The following is a 17,124-nucleotide window of genomic DNA, read 5'->3' on the forward strand; positions in this document are numbered from 1 at the left end:
CCGAGTCGAAGAGTTCGACGAGCAGCCAGCAGAATGAAAGCAGACGAGTATGATTTATTGCTAATATACTAAGTATGCTTGGGCCTTGCGTGAACCTTGATTAGCACAGTGAAGAGTGGCTATGACACACCGAGCTCAGCACCGACACGCGAACCTCATGCAAGGGGGGCACACTGTGCGTGCCTGCCAAAGATCTGGCGTTGACCCTCTTTTCCCAGCTGCCGGCAAACCGATTGACGCTTCTCGAATTGCATCAACATCGTGATTCTCGCTTTGCTGCTCCGCCTGTGAGTGAGCCGCGTGCGCTGCTGGCCTTTGACCCGTGCGTGTGATCTCTCGTTAATATCAGCGCGCACGTATTTATGACCATCTAATGAGGCATGCCGCATTCATTAAAGTGATTGATATGGCTATGGCAGCGAAACGAACCCGAAAATTAGCAAAACTCATTTATAGACTTGACAGTCGAAACTGTTATACGTATTTATAAATAGATGTTTTTGTCTTTGAGTGTTAATTTGATTATTAATGAATTAATTATTTATTTGATTCACTTTAATCTATTTACTTATCAATGCTGATTACCAGAATACAAAAATATCTACATATACCATATTATACAATACATACATATATGTAATTATATTATATTACATATTTTTGAGCTGGAAATCACAAATTTAGATCTTTGGCTGTCAATTGAATCGATTGCTTCAATAACTTATCTATTATTGTACCTTGGCAGGCAGTTGAGTAATCAAAATAAAAATAGTCCGCTTTTATACGAAAATGTCTGACTGGAGGATACCCTAACCCTTCCTTTGCATACTGCATGAAGAAATACCAATAATAATGGTATATAGAGCATATACTTATTAGGCCTTTATGTTGATATGCAGATGTGTATATTTAATTATCAATTTTCTACACTTATTGGTTTATGAGATTGGATCAATACTCTATAGAACCCGTAACGCCTCCTTTTGCCTATTATATACATTTTCTACTTTCAGAGTATTATACTCTGAAATCCCACTTACAATATCTATAGGGTATAAGCAACTACTATTAATATACTCTTATTGCAGTCGATCGATTCATACTTGGGCGTTTAATGGATGCTATTTGAGTTTGCATCCCAATCTATATTCAGTGCCGTTGCGTTTCAATGGTGAACGACAACAACATCGTATACAAATATTATGAAACATTTCCATTGACTTCAACACCCCAAATATGTACCTATTTAATATTGCTCGGACACACTTCGTATTGTTTGCAACAACACAGCACAACAAACGATAAGAAAATGGGCATTCTAAAGAGAACTGAATACTATACTAATTAAATGAATACAAATAAATATTTATTCTCTCAAACTATGAATTTGACTCTGGTTTCATATTAATTTCGAGCTTAATTAATAATTTCGTTACGATATTCTGTCGTCTAGTGTACTCGGTGGCTGGGGGCACGTGTCTATTAATTGATAAGATTTATTGACGCCCAGCACTCGATCGTTACAACTTGACCTTTTTTTATGATCACAATCGTGCCAGCGTCGTACTGCGTCGCAGGGTAACAACGAGCCCCTCGCCCAGGCAGCCCGGCCGTGGAACAGCACGGAATCACGCACAGAATCCGGAGACGGACACCGACGTCATTTCATATGGTGTGTGCCGCTTCGGCTGACTGATAACTTTTCTCTGGGCAATCCCCCCCTTGATGGCACATTAATTTCGCGTTCGATGACGATGTACCCAGATTAGACGGCATTATTGCGATTTCGGCGTTACGCCGGAACGCTCGAATCTGGAGCGCTTGCCCTTGCCTGCGATTTGCTCAAGGCCAAAAGCTATCGTAGTCCATGGCATTCGAGGCTCATAATAACAGCAAAACTAAATAAATACATTTCAAGCGAAACCAGAACATCTCAGAGTTACACCAAATAGTCTATGAGATAATACTAAAAAATTTAAAAACGTAATAATTAGATATGAAAAATAATAGACTAATAACAACAAAATGTGAGCGGCTAATCAGTTTATAGATTTACTACCCAAAGTCAAAGTGATCTTGGAAGATTCCATTAAATTGGAATTAACGCTAAACAGGCTTATCTAATCTTGTAAGCCCTTATGCAATTGTCTCACCTCTACTAAACTAAAGTTCCTAACTCATACCATATCTATACTAGACATAAAATAAAAATTACGACGTAGGCTTATTTCAAAATCAACGTAATTTAAAGGCAGACAAACAAACAATAAAACTAGAAATCAACAAAAATAAACAAAAAATTGAATTTTCGTAAATAATAAATACTCACATATATAATATATTATATGAATAAATGTTCACAAAAAGTAATATAACTCTTTCTCAAAAGAAACTATGTTAATAAGCTTAGAGCAGTTTCGCGTAATAAAATTTGATATATTGGTTTCAATTTGAACGGACTTGCACTTGCTCCAGTTAAAATTCTTATCGGTCAAGTGCAGCCTTTAGTTGAATATAGTATATACAAAATAATATATGTACATAAATATTAAATATATAAATTATATATATGCTATATATATAGAGACAGATAAGCGAGCACGTGTTAAGGCAATGCTCGAGTCGCGGATATGGCTCAGACTTGAGCTTCAGATATATAACTTTGGGCATGCACTTACGGGACTTCATGCAGCCGGAACGTTGAGTGAGCCCGAATCAGACGTATTTCCTACAGCCACAACTTCTATGGGCGATGATTTAAGTGGGGTCCCACATTGATAACTGATTAGGTATATATATTATATATATGTATATATAAATTTATGTGAGTGTATTTGCTTTGAATAACAACAAAAGTGCTATAAATCATATAGTATACCATAGAAGTACTGTATGTACCCCAGATGAGAGCAACATATAGCTCGGTGATCTATAAAAGTGTGCGCCCGGACTAGCTGGCGATTCAATAGCATCTTGTTCGGCCAGCCGTACGGTACTTGGAGCCGACAATTTGAACTTTATTAGTTTTTCGAGCAGTTTCTATTGTTTCGAAAATGAGAATCTTAAAAGAGGTAGTATAACTTAGAATCGGAGTAGTGTTTGCTTCTATTGAAATACTTTTATCTCATTTTCTCTCTCTCTCTCTCTATGTTCTTGCTTAGCATGAAATCTTCTTTCTGGATCCTTCGGAGCTGCTGCGGCCGGAGCCCACATTTGCCGATAAGAGTCCATCGCAGTTTCGAGACTACAGCGTCGATACCGAGGACCCGCTCAAGGAACGCGTGCGCCGCACTTACCGTGAGATGCACCTAAACCAAACTGTGGACTTCGTTATGGGTAATTGCGATCCTTAACTGCATCGCAAGTCATTATTCAAGCATTGTTTCCTTGCACAGGACGTCGTGAGCACTGGCTGAAGTTCAACACCATTAAGATGACGGTGCGTGAGGCATTGGAGAAGCTCAATGATTTGGTGGACGAGTCCGATCCTGATTTGGATTTGCCCAATATCATACACGCCTTCCAGGCAGCCGAGAGGGCACGCTCCGAGTTCCCCGAACACGATTGGCTTCACTTGACGGCGCTGATCCACGACCTGGGCAAGATCATGGCCTTCTACAATGAGCCCCAGTGGGCCGTTGTGGGCGACACCTTTGTGGTGGGCTGTCGCTGGGGCGACAGCATTGTCTATCGCAACGATAGCTTTGTGGGCAATCCCGATGGCGACAATCCCAACTACAACACTGAGTACGGCATGTACGAGCCGAACTGTGGCATCGACAATCTGCTCATGTCCTGGGGCCACGATGAGTACATGTACTCAGTGCTCAAGCACAACAAGACCAAGTTGCCCGATGTGGCCTGCAATATAATACGCTTCCATTCGTTCTATCCCTGGCACAATGGCGGCGACTACAAGCACCTGGAGGCGCCAAAGGACGCAGAGACCAGGAAATGGGTCTTGATTTTCAAGTGAGTCGAATAGTTACATTAAGCTATTAATATATACATTACTATATTGGTAAAATTTGTTCTGCCCACAGCCGTTACGATCTCTACACAAAGAGTGAGGTGGTACCCGATATTGAAGCTCTATGGCCCTACTACCAAACACTTATTGATAAATATTTGCCTGGCGTCTTGGAGTTTTAGAGCTGTCCCTGTAAATTGTGTACATTCAATCAGATATACATATATACAGTTTACTATTACTATTAACTATATTAACTACTTTGTAATTCCCCCTACTACTACTATTATAAGAAAGCCTTCATATACTATACCAAATCTACAACGAATGTTGCTTATGATAATGCAATGCATTGTATCTATAACTAATCTCCAAAAAATACATACGTTAGCTATATGCATAGAACAACTATTATAATATAAAGATTTTTTCCTAGAGGACTTTTCTTTTTCTTTACTTATAATCAACGAAATGATGCAACAGACCTCGAGCAAGTACTTAGAACTCCAGAGTCTTTAACACATTTCCCTTTAGTCCATGTTTGGTTATCCTTCCAATAAGATAGTCTCCAACTTAGCAAAATATCTGAACTCATGTGAACAATTTTGTTTTTATCTTACTCTCAAATTTTATTATTGACGACCAATACCGCCATCAAAACAATTGCTGAACATTAAAAAAAAAGAAGGAAATGTACACTCATTAGAACTTAGACCCTAGTATACTTAAGACAATGACACAGTTCATGGGGAAGCGGAGCCGCAGCTGCTGCGTCGGCGTCGTTTGTGCCGCTTGTGACTCTTTTTGGCCGGATGGCGCTGATGATTTCTTCGCCGCGATGCGCTTTCCTCCTTATCCCGATGATGATGATCACGATGACGACGTGAGTCCGAATGGCTGCTGCTACGACTGCGACTGCGACTACGACTGCGCGTCAAACTGCGACTGCGACTGTGACTGCGACTGTGACTGTGACTGCAACTTCGACTGCGACTTCGACTTCGACTGTGTCGACGACGTTTATGTTTTGCTATGGAGCTAGCTTTGCGGCTGTGCCGCTGCCGATGCAAGCTACGACTACGACTGCGTCGGCTGGCACTGCTGCTGGATGAGGTCACTGAAGCATCATGGGATGTGGAGCTGCTGCTGCGCCTGCTGCGACTCCGACTCCGACTCCGAATCCGAATCCGACGGCCCGTCTTACGATGCCGCACACCCAATGATGATGACACCAGCTGCACATCATCGTCATCGGAAAGCAGAACGGACGCTGTTGCTGCAGCAGCAGTCGGCACTGCCTTGCTGGTGAACGTATTGGTGCTATCATCGTTTAGCAGATTGTATTTCTCCAAATCCCCGTCGTCGTCATCATCGTCGTGCATGCGCGAGCTCTTTTGCGCCCCGACATCATTTTCGTCATCGTCGTCGTCATCCTCATCAGGTCCAAAGTAAGTGATGGGTATGGAGCGTACCGAGTCGTTGGAGTCAGTATTTACGCTGTCAGCTGTCACAACCGATTCATTATTTGATGCAGCTGTCGCATCCGATCCAATTGCCTTGCCAATGGCACTGCCCTCAGCTAAATGCCAACACAGAGTTATAGACGTGGGTATTACATTTTCTATTGCTAACTCACATTTAATTTGATTGAGAAATGCCATGGCCTTGCGCTTGCGTTCCAGCTGCAGTTGCTTCTCGCGCGAGACCATGCCATTCAGCTTGTCTCGCGCGATCTGCGCCAGCTTATCCTTTACACGCTCCTCAGCTGTAGTGGAGAACGAAATTAAATCACAAATCAGTGTCTCTCTCTCTCTCTTTTACTCGCCATCTCTTTCTAATTGATTCGATAGCCCATACACACCTTGACGTTGCTCTTTGAGTGGAGATGGCGTTGTTGCTGCCAAGCCTGCTGTTGCGCTTTTTGACCCGCCCGTTCTAGCTAGCAACTGCGTCTCCACTTGCTTGATGGCACGTTGCACGCTGTCCGGCATGCCCGGCCGCACTTGCTCGGCACTCGATTTGGCCTTTTGCTCATCCTCATCGCTGACTTCCTGCGGCAGTGCCGGGTGCAGGGCTGTGTTCTCATCTCGGGCACGTATAGCGAAGCTAACGTGCGCTGCAAGAGAGAAATTGTGCAAATGAGATGGATTTCTATATATATAGAGCAACATACGCACCCTTCTCACTAGTGCTGGCAGCAGCAGCAGCTGTGCCGCCGCCCAGACCTTTTTTGCTGATCAGTGCAGCGGCCACAGCAGCTGCCTTGCGAGTCTTCTCCTCCTTGGAAGCGGCGTCCACGTCGCCAGTTATTTTGTACATATAATACGCATAGTACTTGTGCTCTGGAAGCAAGAAACTGAAGCGTTCGACGCTCTTGGTGCGCAACGTCTCCTCGAACTGGCGGCCATTCTTAATGACATAGGTGGCCGTCTTGTCTATGATATGACGCAGCGTCTCTTCGGGCATTGGAAAAGTTAGCAACGGTGGTGGTGCCAGCACCGCAGCGGGTTTCGTAGTGGCGCTCGTTGTAGTGGTGCTGGTCGTAGTGGTGCTGCTGCTGCTGCTCGTAGCGTCTGATTGTGTGGATCGTTGTGACCGTTGCTCAGCTGTGTCATCGTTCTCATCCTCCTCTTCGTCACTGTCCGAACTGTAGTTTTGAGCTAGGGCCAGTGCGCTGGTGTTCTTCAATAGCTCCACCTTGGGCGGCGCATCGTTGGCGTTGTCCTCCTCCGCTTCGTGGGCAAATGTGCTACCATTGTACTGGAGCAGGACAGGCGTAAACTCGCCATTGGATGCTGTGGCGGTAGTGCTGCTTTGGCTGTGGCACTCTGACTTGGCGCTGGGCGTTGGAGAGGCAGTTCCGGCGGAATGCTGTGATGCGGCGTCATCGTCTAGAACTGTCTGAAGCGGCACCCCTTTGATTTTGCTAATGAGTTGTGTGTAGGCGCAATTGGCCGACGGTTTGTATTTGATGGTGGGCACCGTAATAACTTGCTGACTGCGCTTCGGACTTTCGGATGCCGCGTTGGCGTCGCTTGTGCCGTTGCCTTTGTCCAGTGGGGTCTGCACAGAAGCCGCGAACTTGCCCTGCTTGATGGCGGCCAGCAGATGGCGATAATATGGCTGCAGCAGACTGCCCTGCGACAGGAAGTCAAACTGTGCATTGTTGGCCTGCTTGGCTTTAATTAGGATCTCCATCTGAGCGCCCTGGGTGGCAATGAATCGTGCCGTCTTCTCAATAATCGCATGCTGTTTCATTGTCTCCGGCTGTCCGATGAGGGTAGAGATGAGTTAGAATATATAATGTAATCATATTCGACTATTGCCGGCTTACCAGCTGCATGCCCGGAGCGGGCGGTACGAGAAGAGTGGGTGGCAGTGTGTAGGGCAACTCGGATTCCTCAGTGAGTGTCGAGGACTCCGATGTTGGCGAGGTTGCATTGTCAGCACCGGATGAGCTGCATGTGGACTGGCCATCGTAATGGAAGTCTACTTGGCTATAGTTGCCGCCCGATGTCTCCTGCTGCAGGCGCTTCAGATCCTCCTCTGTAGGTGAGTGTATGTTCATGATGATTGCGGTTGTGTGAGTGTGTGCGTGAGTATCGGCGTGTGTCAGTGTGGCAATATGAGCATATGAGTGTTGGCAAAAATAAGAAAACACAAGACAACGTCGTGACTTTAGTACAACAATACCAGTGAATATCAAAAAGCGCGAGCCACTAGGGCAGATTAACGGAATACTCTGAGTCAAAAACTTATGAGATTCATAGATTGAGTTTCTGGAGTTTTGGGGGCTTTTCATTTGATTTAAAGCTTATTTTTATGCTGCTTTTTTTTTTTTTTTTGCTCTTGACTTTCACATTTTGTTTGCTCTCTTTGAGAGTTTAATTTTTGTATATGGAGGCTCCAAAGAGTGGAACTTATTATTATAAAGATAGAGGGCGATGTAGAGTCCCAGGTTGCGGAATCTGTAAAAAATGGTTTAATTTGTTAAATGTCAAGTGGTTGCTATTTACCTGAACCACGGCGGTACCACCCACAAGGCATTGGTCGAGACTTACGTTGATATACGCATTAGATGCGGCTGTTGTCGTTGGTTTTTTGAATATTGGTGCTACTTGCTTTTCATATGATTTCTATTTTTCTATTCGATCGTATTCTTGTTTATATTTTGGGCTTGAATTAAGGTCTTGATTTTTTTGTCGTTTGTTTGTTTTTTTTTTTTTTTCTTTTCTTGATTTTGATCTTTTTTTCGTTTAAATATCGGTATTTCTTGGCACTTAGAATTTAAATAGTAGTACATTCAATTTGCATTGAGAGTAAGCTTTGCATACGCAATGCCGGAGGCTGTACTTACCTTGCTGCAGCCGTAGCTCTTCTTCGTTGTTGTACAGGAACAGGTAGCGCTCCTCTTCGCACAGCTGTTCCGCTCGCTGCTCGTCGGCGCTCAGGTATTCCAGACGATTGCCGTAGCCCCCGGGTGGCGCCTCGTACGTCGATAGATCGCACAACGCTCCACGCACGTCATATCTATATACACACATATATATAGATGTGTGTGTGTAAGTGTGTGCGTGTATGTGTGAATGCGTGTGGGTGGGTGTCCAAAGAAAAGAATAAGAGAAATATAAACGGGAAAAAGAACGTTGTTAGTTGACAGCATCGACATCGATGAGAAGGCGCTTATCACTCTCAATCACACGTAAACACGCATACATAGACGCACAAACACATACACACACGCACGCACGCACGCAAGGACACAGTTGAAATCAAATCAAAAAATCAAAAGATCTGTCGATCTTTCGGAACCGAAAAGAAATTTGCATCTCGATCAAATTGCTTCACACAGTTGTTAAATAAATTGGTATTGGTTAAATTAAATGTCTATAATTATGTATATGTATATATATATTTTATCAATTATTAGGTAGGTCTTAATCTTTCATACATACCGCTCCGGTTGCTAAAAAAAAGTTAATTGTTTGACGATTACAGTTCAAGAATTTGTTTAAAATTATATTACAGTTTGAGAAGCACTGAAAAGAGCTGTTATTACAATGAGAAAGCTTTTACAGTTGCAAGGTCTAGGGCTAGGTCAGTCAGGTCTCCCTTCCTACTACAATATATTATTTATATACGTTCAGAGTTTGGCTAAAGGTCGTCGTCTACGAAAAGGGTCCTGGACTCTAACCGAAGAAACAAGAAGAGAAGCAGCTGTCACAATTTTTCGTTCAGTTGGAGCCCTACGGTTCGGGTCTCGGTCGGCGTCTCTGTCAGGGTATCGGTTGGGCCGCGCTTATTTCCGTCGTGGGTTGCTTCATAACTAGGTGTGTGTATATTGTTGAGTAAGTATGATAGTTATGGACGGCTAGTGAACTGAGCCAGTCGTTGTGTTTCTCTCTTCTGCTACATAAACATATGGGATCCAGATGTAACATACATATATGTATATATATATATACACACATACAAGTAGAATATGTATGGTTGTATAGTGGCATTATATTAGATATATATAAGCTGAGAGCCGCCGGCAGGCAACAATTATTAACCTGTCTATTTTGAGATTTACATCGCCCATCCAGGGTATCAGCTGTTTGCCATGATCCATCTCACGCGCCTTCTCATCGTCCCGAAAAATCTTGCACGCGTAGCCAAACACCAGCAGCTCCAACGGGGGCTGGCGGGGATCGGCTGCCACGCCATTTGGGCCCATGCCCAATGCTGTTGCCGATGCTGTTGCAACGCCTCCCGTTTTGCGCAGAATGCCATTGATGCTGCCGCCAGCGTACTCACGTACCATTGCGTTGCTGCCGCAGGCACGCATATTGTAGGGCATCATTTATTTTGATTTCGCAACGTGCCTACACACTTATAGATATATACACACACACGCACTCCCACTTCGATTTGGCTTAAGCACTTTAATTTGTTGCAATTTTCATTTTATTTTTGCCACCAAATGTGTTTTTCTTGTTGATGTTGATATGCATGTGCCAGACAAGGGTTAAATGGAAATATATCGATGTATTCGCTGTGTCGATAGTTTCCAAAGCAGTTCTTTACAATGGCACAGAATGGTCTAAATGTTTACGGCCGAGAAATATCGATATCGATATAAAATTTTTTGGGCTATGTCAAAGCGGGTTTTCCTTTTCAAATCTAAAAATATACTGAAATGCCAAGCAATGGAAACTTTTCATAGTCAGATGCATATAAAGAAATACAAAACTTTATTTTATCAAGAAGTATTTTACTAAACATTCAATCATAATAAGGTGTCTAATTCCTTGGATTTGGGAACTTAAGGGTACGTAACTTTGAGTAAATAATATCCCAGTCGACATAGGCTCCTATGAGATGCCGCTTATTGTCTGGCGAGTCTTCGTACGCAGTACGACCGTGTAGCATGCGAAGATTGTTAAACACAAAGACATCGCCCGCACGAGTCTTGAACTCCACAGCTTCAGCTTGGGCCAGCTGAAGAAACTTATCGTAGGCCTCGTACCACAACATGGCCTGGTCCAACGGCACAGTAAAGCGACTGTCGCGCTTAGTAGTGTTCTGATTGATCCGCGCAAACTGGCCATCAACGTCCAAGCAGATGACGGGCGCACGCCACAGGCTGTGGAACGGCTTGCCCGCGTCACCATCGTGTCCAATGTCGAACCAATTCACCGGAACGGTGCGCAATATCTCGTAATAGTCTGGATGCTCGCGGCGCATCTTATCGGCAATGAAGAATCCATCGGTCATCATATTGGCTCCACCCGGTGACGACGATTGAACCAGTGTATGCAAAATATTGATGCCCGCTTTGTACTCATAGTAGGGCATGTCCGTGTGGAGCGGCAGCGGGGTCATCAAATACGCGTAATTCTTAGCATTCGGCTTCGACTTCACCTCAAACACATCCCTTGTACAGACAACAAACAGATTGCAATTGATTTAGGGAATATTGAATTGAAATGCAGACTCATACCCATAGGTGGTGCGCTTTATGTGGCCTATGCGTTCGGCCAGGTGCCGTGCGACTTCCGTATCGTGGGGCGCACCACGTAATAGCGCGAAGCCCTGGACGGCCAATGCCTCGAGCCAGTCGCGCAAAACTGTATCCTTCTTGAGCACATCGTCATAGGAAAACTCGCGTGTCACCTCGCCAAACTGTGACTTGCCCCAGAGCTGAGCCGGCGGCTTGTAGACTTCATTTAGATATCGTTGCCTCGACTGCTGGCCAAAGTCGCGCTCCTGTAACCACTCCAAGTCATAGCTGGAGTTGTGCGCATCCTCCCAGTTGACAATCAGCTGTTGGCTCTTCTCGTCATAGCTCACGCGTTTCGCCTGAACGTGCAGCGGACCGCGTTCCCAGTGGCTTTTGCGTGCTCTAGTCTCTGCATGGAAGCATTCCGGGCACTGACAATTGTCTCGCAGCCAAATGCTTGGGTACTTCAGCCTTTGTCCATCGGCCTTCGCCAGCTCCACGTATCGCTGGTCCAACAGCTGGGCCGTAATGCCGCTGGCATGGCGCTGAAATTGTCGAGTTAGCAGCGGACCAATCAAATGCTTGCAACTCAGCATGTTGACAAATACTAAAGAGTGAACAATGAACCAGGAACAGCCGATGGGTGATAGTGTTCATCGCTTATCAACAAATGTTGCTGCACGTGTCATCCGCTTATCGCTGCTCTTGAATTACTTCGCTCTCTCCCTTATTGCCATCTGAGTCCGTTTGATTGGCCAGTTGTATTACATGGACAATCGCCTCAGCACGTTCCGGCCAGCACTCATTGCGTGTGTCGACATGAAACCGACGATTTGCACCGCACAGACCGCACTCCATACTCAACTGGGTTTTCTCATCTATGCTGACAGCGGGTACGGATTTTTCTGAATTAACGGCGTTCGCATCTTTGTGGCACTTGTTGCGCTTCCCACGCAACCGGCGATGGCGTCGTTTACTGGAACTGGTTGCTGGCCTCTCCACTTCTTTGGGAGTTGGCTGCTGTTGCCCAATCTCTAACGTGGTGTTAATGCCCGGTAGCAGCGGCAAGGAACAGCGCCTGCAAAGCGTGCGTTTCACTCCCGGTGATCTAGAATTAAGAATGAAACTGTTATTAGCTATCATATATACACAATATCGGCTTGGAACTCACATCTTAATCAGCGCCTTGGTGCCCACGTTGCGGCAAAGCTTGCCATAATAGGCGGCCAGCGTGTTGTTGTTGCTGTGCGCCATTAAATTGGACGCCTGGTACAAGAAATTCATTCTGGAGCAAACGTGTTGCTGGGACAAAGTTTTTCGATTGGCCTTGTTGTTTCCCATGACGGAATGAACTTTAATTCATATAACTTTTGAACTGCTAATTTTTTTATTCAAAAGAAGCGATTTTAATATTTAACCCTAGTACACACGAGACGATATTAGATATTCGAACTGTTAATCGTGGTCACTTTCGATGTATTGACTAATCGATCAATAAGAATAATCGTTTTTATACATTTTTAACAATAATTATATACAATATTGAATATTAATAATGTTGAAGTGTAATTATTTGTTAATACTGATTTTTATGACAAGTATGCAAAATAGTGAATTCACAACTTATAGACGCCATCCACAAGTGGCAGCCCGCAAAAAGAAGTTGCCACTCACAGGGGCTCGCAGACACAGTGAACAGCTGTAAGTTTCCCGCCTTAATTCGATCCCGCAGCTGTGGGGCATGCAGTCCACAAAGACCTGAATGCGAAACTCTGTGCGAAAGAGCGATCAAAAGCTAATTCAGCAAAATGCAACGCGCAATAAAAGCCAACTAAAAGCCGAAAAAGCAACAGCAATTAAGTGAAACGCCGCTGAGCACCGACGCGTTTAGCGATTCGGCCTTTTTAATTATTTATTTGTATAATTTGTTATAGTTTTTTTTTTTTTTTTTTGTGTCTCTGTACCGATCGATTTGTTACTAAAGCCTCGCGCTGGGGGTATATTGTGCGCGCAGCAAACATGTTCATACAGGACTTGAAGAATGACTTTTATAGACAACTGATAGGCAAGCGTATTTTGATTATTGTCAACTATGACGTCGACGCGATCTGCGCCAGCAAAATCCTGCAGTCGCTCTTCAAATATGATCACATGCTCTACACTGTGGTGCCCATAATGGGCGTGACGGGATTGAAGCGCGCCTACTCGGAGCACCAGAGCGACGTTAAGTATGTGCTGCTGATCAATTGCGGCGGATGTGTAGACATTGTGGAGCTGCTGCAGCCAGCGGAGGATGTCACCTTCTACATCTGCGACTCTCATCGACCGCTGGACGTTTGCAATGTCTACAGCGATCGACAGGTATGCATTCTGGGTGATCCAGCTCTGGAGGAAAACATACCAGGATTTGACAGCATATTCTACGATTCGGACGGTGAGGATGACGACGAGGACGACGACGATGAGGATGAGGATGCGAATGGTGATAGCGGCGCAGGCGAATCTGATGACGGCAATGGCGACGGCGATAGCTCCGAGAGGGTACGCGCTCCCAAGCTCAGCCGAATGCAGAAACATGAGCAACGCATTCTGCGCCAGAGAGCCAGACGTCAATGGGAATCGGAGCGGGATCGCATCATGTTCGACTACACACAATTCAGCTATTATGGCCGATCGACGGCGCTGTACATTTTTGAGCTGGCCTGGAAGCTGTCCAAGGACAACATGGATCTGCTCTGGTGGGCAATAGTCGGCATCACTGAGCAGCTGCTGCTGGGCAAGATCGAGAGCGCCGCCTACACACTCGAGCTGGAGAACATACAGTCGCACGTGTCGCGCCTCACCAACAAGACGAACGATCAGAACACAATGAGTGCATCGAAAATCAGCTTCGAGAACGACTTACATCTGGTGCTCTACAGACACTGGACGGTAACCGAGTCCATGCGGTAAGTGTAGCCAGTAGAGAGTCATAAAATCCTCGATTGGACTTAAATATTATTTTGATTGCCAGCTACTCTCGCTATTCCGCCTGTAAGCTCAAGCTGTGGACCCTGAGGGGTGAGAAGCGTCTCCATGAGCTGCTGGTCGAGATGGGCCTACCGCTGGTGCATGCGCGACAAACGTACAGCGCCATGGACTTGATTTTGCGCAAAGAGTTCTACTCCATGGTGGAGCAGCTGGCCGAAAAATATGGCATACCCGACATCGTCTATGGCACCTTTACGCTCAGCTATGGCTATCGTAGTCGGTATGCAGCGGCCGACTATGTCTACGCGCTGCTGGCCATTCTGCAGTCGGTGAAGAAGCATAAGACGCCAGAGGATTGCTTTATGGAGGCATCCGATGCACTGTCGCGCCAGCACAAACAGCTGCTCAACGTGGGCATCGACAATGCCAAGCTGCTGCATGCTGCCATCTTCCGGCAGGTGCAGAGCTGCCTGGAGGCGCATCAGGTACACTCGACTGGCTCCTTCTTTTACTATGTGCTGCAGGAGGAGCATGCGTTCTTCTCGTATCCATATGCACTGGCGCTGCTGGCCAAATTCGTGCTGCATGGCCATGTGGCCACGACGAGAGTGCGTCAAGCTCCGGATCTGCCACTGATTGCCACCTGTCCACTGGATGCGTCGCAGGGCATGTGCCTGCTGGTGGGCATTGCGCCGGTGCGCGAGGATTCCCCAAAGAACTTCTTCGGCAAGGCTTTCGATCAGGCGGCACAGAAGAGCAAGACGAACCTACTCCAAGATTTCTTTGAACCGTCCATTGTGCAACTGCGCCAGAGCGACTTGACCCGATTTCTAGATGCGTTGACCGTGCTTCTGACCTAGGCACAAATGCGCCACCCCACAAATATAGCCTAGTTTAGCCCCTAAGACAGTATATCCATCTAACGTAACCCCAGACCAGAACTAATTTAAGATAATCTAATTTATAAACAATTGTTTTTTTTTTACTAGCATAGCAATTCTGTTCGACATTGCCTTTAAGACTACTCATAGAAAATAATTATAAAAATTGTACATCGATTGTCAATAAGACTATGTAAACTATGTTAAGCCGACCTACAAATTGAATATATGGAAATAGACTTAAGCTATGCGTTTGTGGCATCCGATTTGAAATTGTGTAAAACAGACAACAAATATATAATAATAATAGCACATGTGTTTACTATACAAATTGGATGTTTTCTTATATTTATATGTATATGTATTGCTTGAATCTCAGACGAGATTTTCGTCTCTTCCGTCTGGCAGTTACCCTATCAAAAGTTATAAGCTTTGTATTCCATCTATGTAAATATATGCACACATTCATATAAAATATAAATATATTCATATAAAATATATATTATACATCATCTAACTATCTACTTAGCTACTATCGCTCCATGGCCACTTGCTGCTCCAGGCACTGCAACGGTTCGCCATGCAGAATGCGCGCAGCTCCCAGGCAAGCCACGTCGTCATAGAAGACAGCGTATTGACCTGGTGTGATGGCGCGAAGTGGTGCATCCAGCTGCACCTCGAAGGGTCGCAGCTGGCAGTCGACGAGAGGCTTGGTGTGCTGGAAGCGGAAGCGGCAACGCAGGCTACCTTCAGTGGCCAGCTGCTGCCGTGCCCGGCTGCACAGCCAATTGACTGCATCAATGTGAATGCGGGTGCTGTGCAGCGCGGGATGCTCATGGCCGGCGGCTACATAAATGATATTGCTGGCTGCATCTTTGCGGGCCACAAAGTACGGCTGCAGATAGGAACTGAGACGACAGCGCTGACCCACGGTCCACTGGTGAACGCCCTCGTGGGTGCCCACAATGCGGCCGCTATCGATGTCCACAAAGTTGCCCGGCTTGGAGGTAATATACTATTTGCAGAGAATAGGAATTGTGAGTGAATGCATGGAATTACTTGAGTATAAAAGTATTTACCTCCCGTATAAATGCCTTGAAGTCGCGCTTGCCCACGAAGCAAATGCCAGTGCTTTCACGCTTTTCGGCTAGCCGCTGCAGGCCGATGCGACGCGCTAATTCCTTTACGGCAGTCTTCTTCAGTCCACCCAGCGGGAACATTGTACGTCGCAGTGCCGCCTGTGCTATGCCGGCTAGAAAGAAGGTCTGATCCTTAAATGTGTCGGCGGGTATGAGCAGGCGAACATCATCCGTTATCTGACCGCCGGCATGCTCTAAAAAGTCACCCAGACTATTGCGAGCATAATGGCCAGTGGCTACGGCATCGTATTGAAGCGTCTGAAGAGCGTGCTGATGGAACAGGTCGAATTTGATATGCTTGTTGCACAATATGTCCGGATTGGGTGTCAAGCCCTGTTGATAGTCGTCCAAGAACTGGCTAAATACCGATGTCCAATATTGCTTCACATAATTGACCTGGCGTAGTTCAATATTTAATTTCCGGCAAGCCCATTCCGCATCCCTTAAATCCTGCTCTCCACTGCAGCGACCGGCCTCATCGTGCTCATCCCAGTTGCGCATAAATACGCCGAGTACATTAAACCCTCGCTCCTTGAGCAAATGGGCGCTGACTGCACTATCCACGCCCCCGGATATGCCCACCACAACATTGCGTATCATTATGAAACATCCAGCATTCCACCTGTTTATTTTGTTCACTCCAAACGTATTTTTACATTCGGCTGTTGCTGTTTCGAGTGTGACCAGCTTGGGAAGTGCAGTATTTTTCGGAGTCAATATATGCCAACGACAATGCAGGCTAGTTTTTCATTTGTGGTGTTCCCGAATTGTTCTTAAATTTGAAATTGTATAGAAAACTATATGGATGAAATAAATTGAAATTTATTGATGCCATTTATTTACATTGATGAAACTCTTATTAAACACTATAATTTGTACAAAATATTTTTTTTTTTTTTTAAGTTTAATTCATTATACAGCTGCATCTACTAATGTTGCTTTACCATGTTAATGCTCCGTATTCGTACATTTATCATAGGAACTGTCTTTTTTTCGATTCTTTCACTAAAAGAAGCCCCAACAATTCAAAAACAGCATAACATATTTTTGTTTGTGTTTTTTCTAACGTATAAAGGATGAAGCCTTTGTTTTGTTTTTGGAACGTCCCATGTATATTTGTAAAATACCGTTACTTTCGGTATTTTTTTGCTTTGCACCGGATGGTTACACTGCCGCAGG

The 17,124-nt window shown here is 45.1% G+C and overlaps 6 protein-coding genes across 6 annotated transcripts; 2 read left to right on the plus strand and 4 right to left on the minus strand.

Moving 5' to 3' along the window:
• The first annotated feature begins 2,911 nt into the window (after nucleotides 1–2,911).
• Nucleotides 2,912–4,343, plus strand: Miox (Myo-inositol oxygenase). The gene is made up of 4 exons (XM_018109856.3): nucleotides 2,912–3,071; nucleotides 3,162–3,336; nucleotides 3,396–3,972; nucleotides 4,044–4,343. Exons 1-4 carry the CDS (start codon nucleotides 3,054–3,056, stop codon nucleotides 4,150–4,152), a joined length of 879 nt encoding a protein of 292 aa, XP_017965345.1. The 5' UTR covers nucleotides 2,912–3,053; the 3' UTR covers nucleotides 4,153–4,343.
• A 230-nt stretch (nucleotides 4,344–4,573) lies between these two features.
• Nucleotides 4,574–10,123, minus strand: su(w[a]) (suppressor of white-apricot). Its single transcript, XM_030388232.2, has 7 exons — nucleotides 9,526–10,123; nucleotides 8,328–8,500; nucleotides 7,305–7,516; nucleotides 6,148–7,237; nucleotides 5,832–6,086; nucleotides 5,607–5,735; nucleotides 4,574–5,549 (listed from the first exon to the last, which is right to left on the minus strand). The coding sequence occupies exons 1-7, from the start codon at nucleotides 9,813–9,815 to the stop codon at nucleotides 4,714–4,716; spliced, it is 2,985 nt and encodes a 994-aa protein (XP_030244092.1). The 5' UTR covers nucleotides 9,816–10,123; the 3' UTR covers nucleotides 4,574–4,713.
• Nucleotides 10,124–10,185: 62 nt separating this feature from the next.
• LOC108657295 (gamma-butyrobetaine dioxygenase) lies at nucleotides 10,186–11,551 on the minus strand. Its single transcript, XM_018109854.3, has 2 exons — nucleotides 10,956–11,551; nucleotides 10,186–10,889 (listed from the first exon to the last, which is right to left on the minus strand). The coding sequence occupies exons 1-2, from the start codon at nucleotides 11,549–11,551 to the stop codon at nucleotides 10,256–10,258; spliced, it is 1,230 nt and encodes a 409-aa protein (XP_017965343.1). The 3' UTR covers nucleotides 10,186–10,255.
• On the minus strand, nucleotides 11,391–12,453 carry Rpp21 (ribonuclease P protein subunit Rpp21). The gene is made up of 2 exons (XM_018109861.3): nucleotides 12,127–12,453; nucleotides 11,391–12,063 (listed from the first exon to the last, which is right to left on the minus strand). The coding sequence occupies exons 1-2, from the start codon at nucleotides 12,294–12,296 to the stop codon at nucleotides 11,649–11,651; spliced, it is 585 nt and encodes a 194-aa protein (XP_017965350.1). The 5' UTR covers nucleotides 12,297–12,453; the 3' UTR covers nucleotides 11,391–11,648.
• Nucleotides 12,454–12,662: 209 nt separating this feature from the next.
• Nucleotides 12,663–15,137, plus strand: Cdc45 (cell division cycle protein 45). The gene is made up of 2 exons (XM_018109852.3): nucleotides 12,663–13,903; nucleotides 13,969–15,137. Exons 1-2 carry the CDS (start codon nucleotides 12,975–12,977, stop codon nucleotides 14,783–14,785), a joined length of 1,746 nt encoding a protein of 581 aa, XP_017965341.1. The 5' UTR covers nucleotides 12,663–12,974; the 3' UTR covers nucleotides 14,786–15,137.
• Nucleotides 15,103–16,753, minus strand: LOC108657296 (mitochondrial tRNA-specific 2-thiouridylase 1). The gene is made up of 2 exons (XM_089265006.1): nucleotides 15,886–16,753; nucleotides 15,103–15,821 (listed from the first exon to the last, which is right to left on the minus strand). The coding sequence occupies exons 1-2, from the start codon at nucleotides 16,543–16,545 to the stop codon at nucleotides 15,339–15,341; spliced, it is 1,143 nt and encodes a 380-aa protein (XP_089121132.1). The 5' UTR covers nucleotides 16,546–16,753; the 3' UTR covers nucleotides 15,103–15,338.
• Nucleotides 16,754–17,124: the final 371 nt, after the last annotated feature.

Source organism: Drosophila navojoa, chromosome X (genome assembly GCF_054131105.1).
Source record: "Drosophila navojoa isolate 15081-1374.11 chromosome X, UAZ_NAV_1.0, whole genome shotgun sequence".
Taxonomy (NCBI): Eukaryota; Metazoa; Arthropoda; class Insecta; order Diptera; family Drosophilidae; genus Drosophila; species Drosophila navojoa.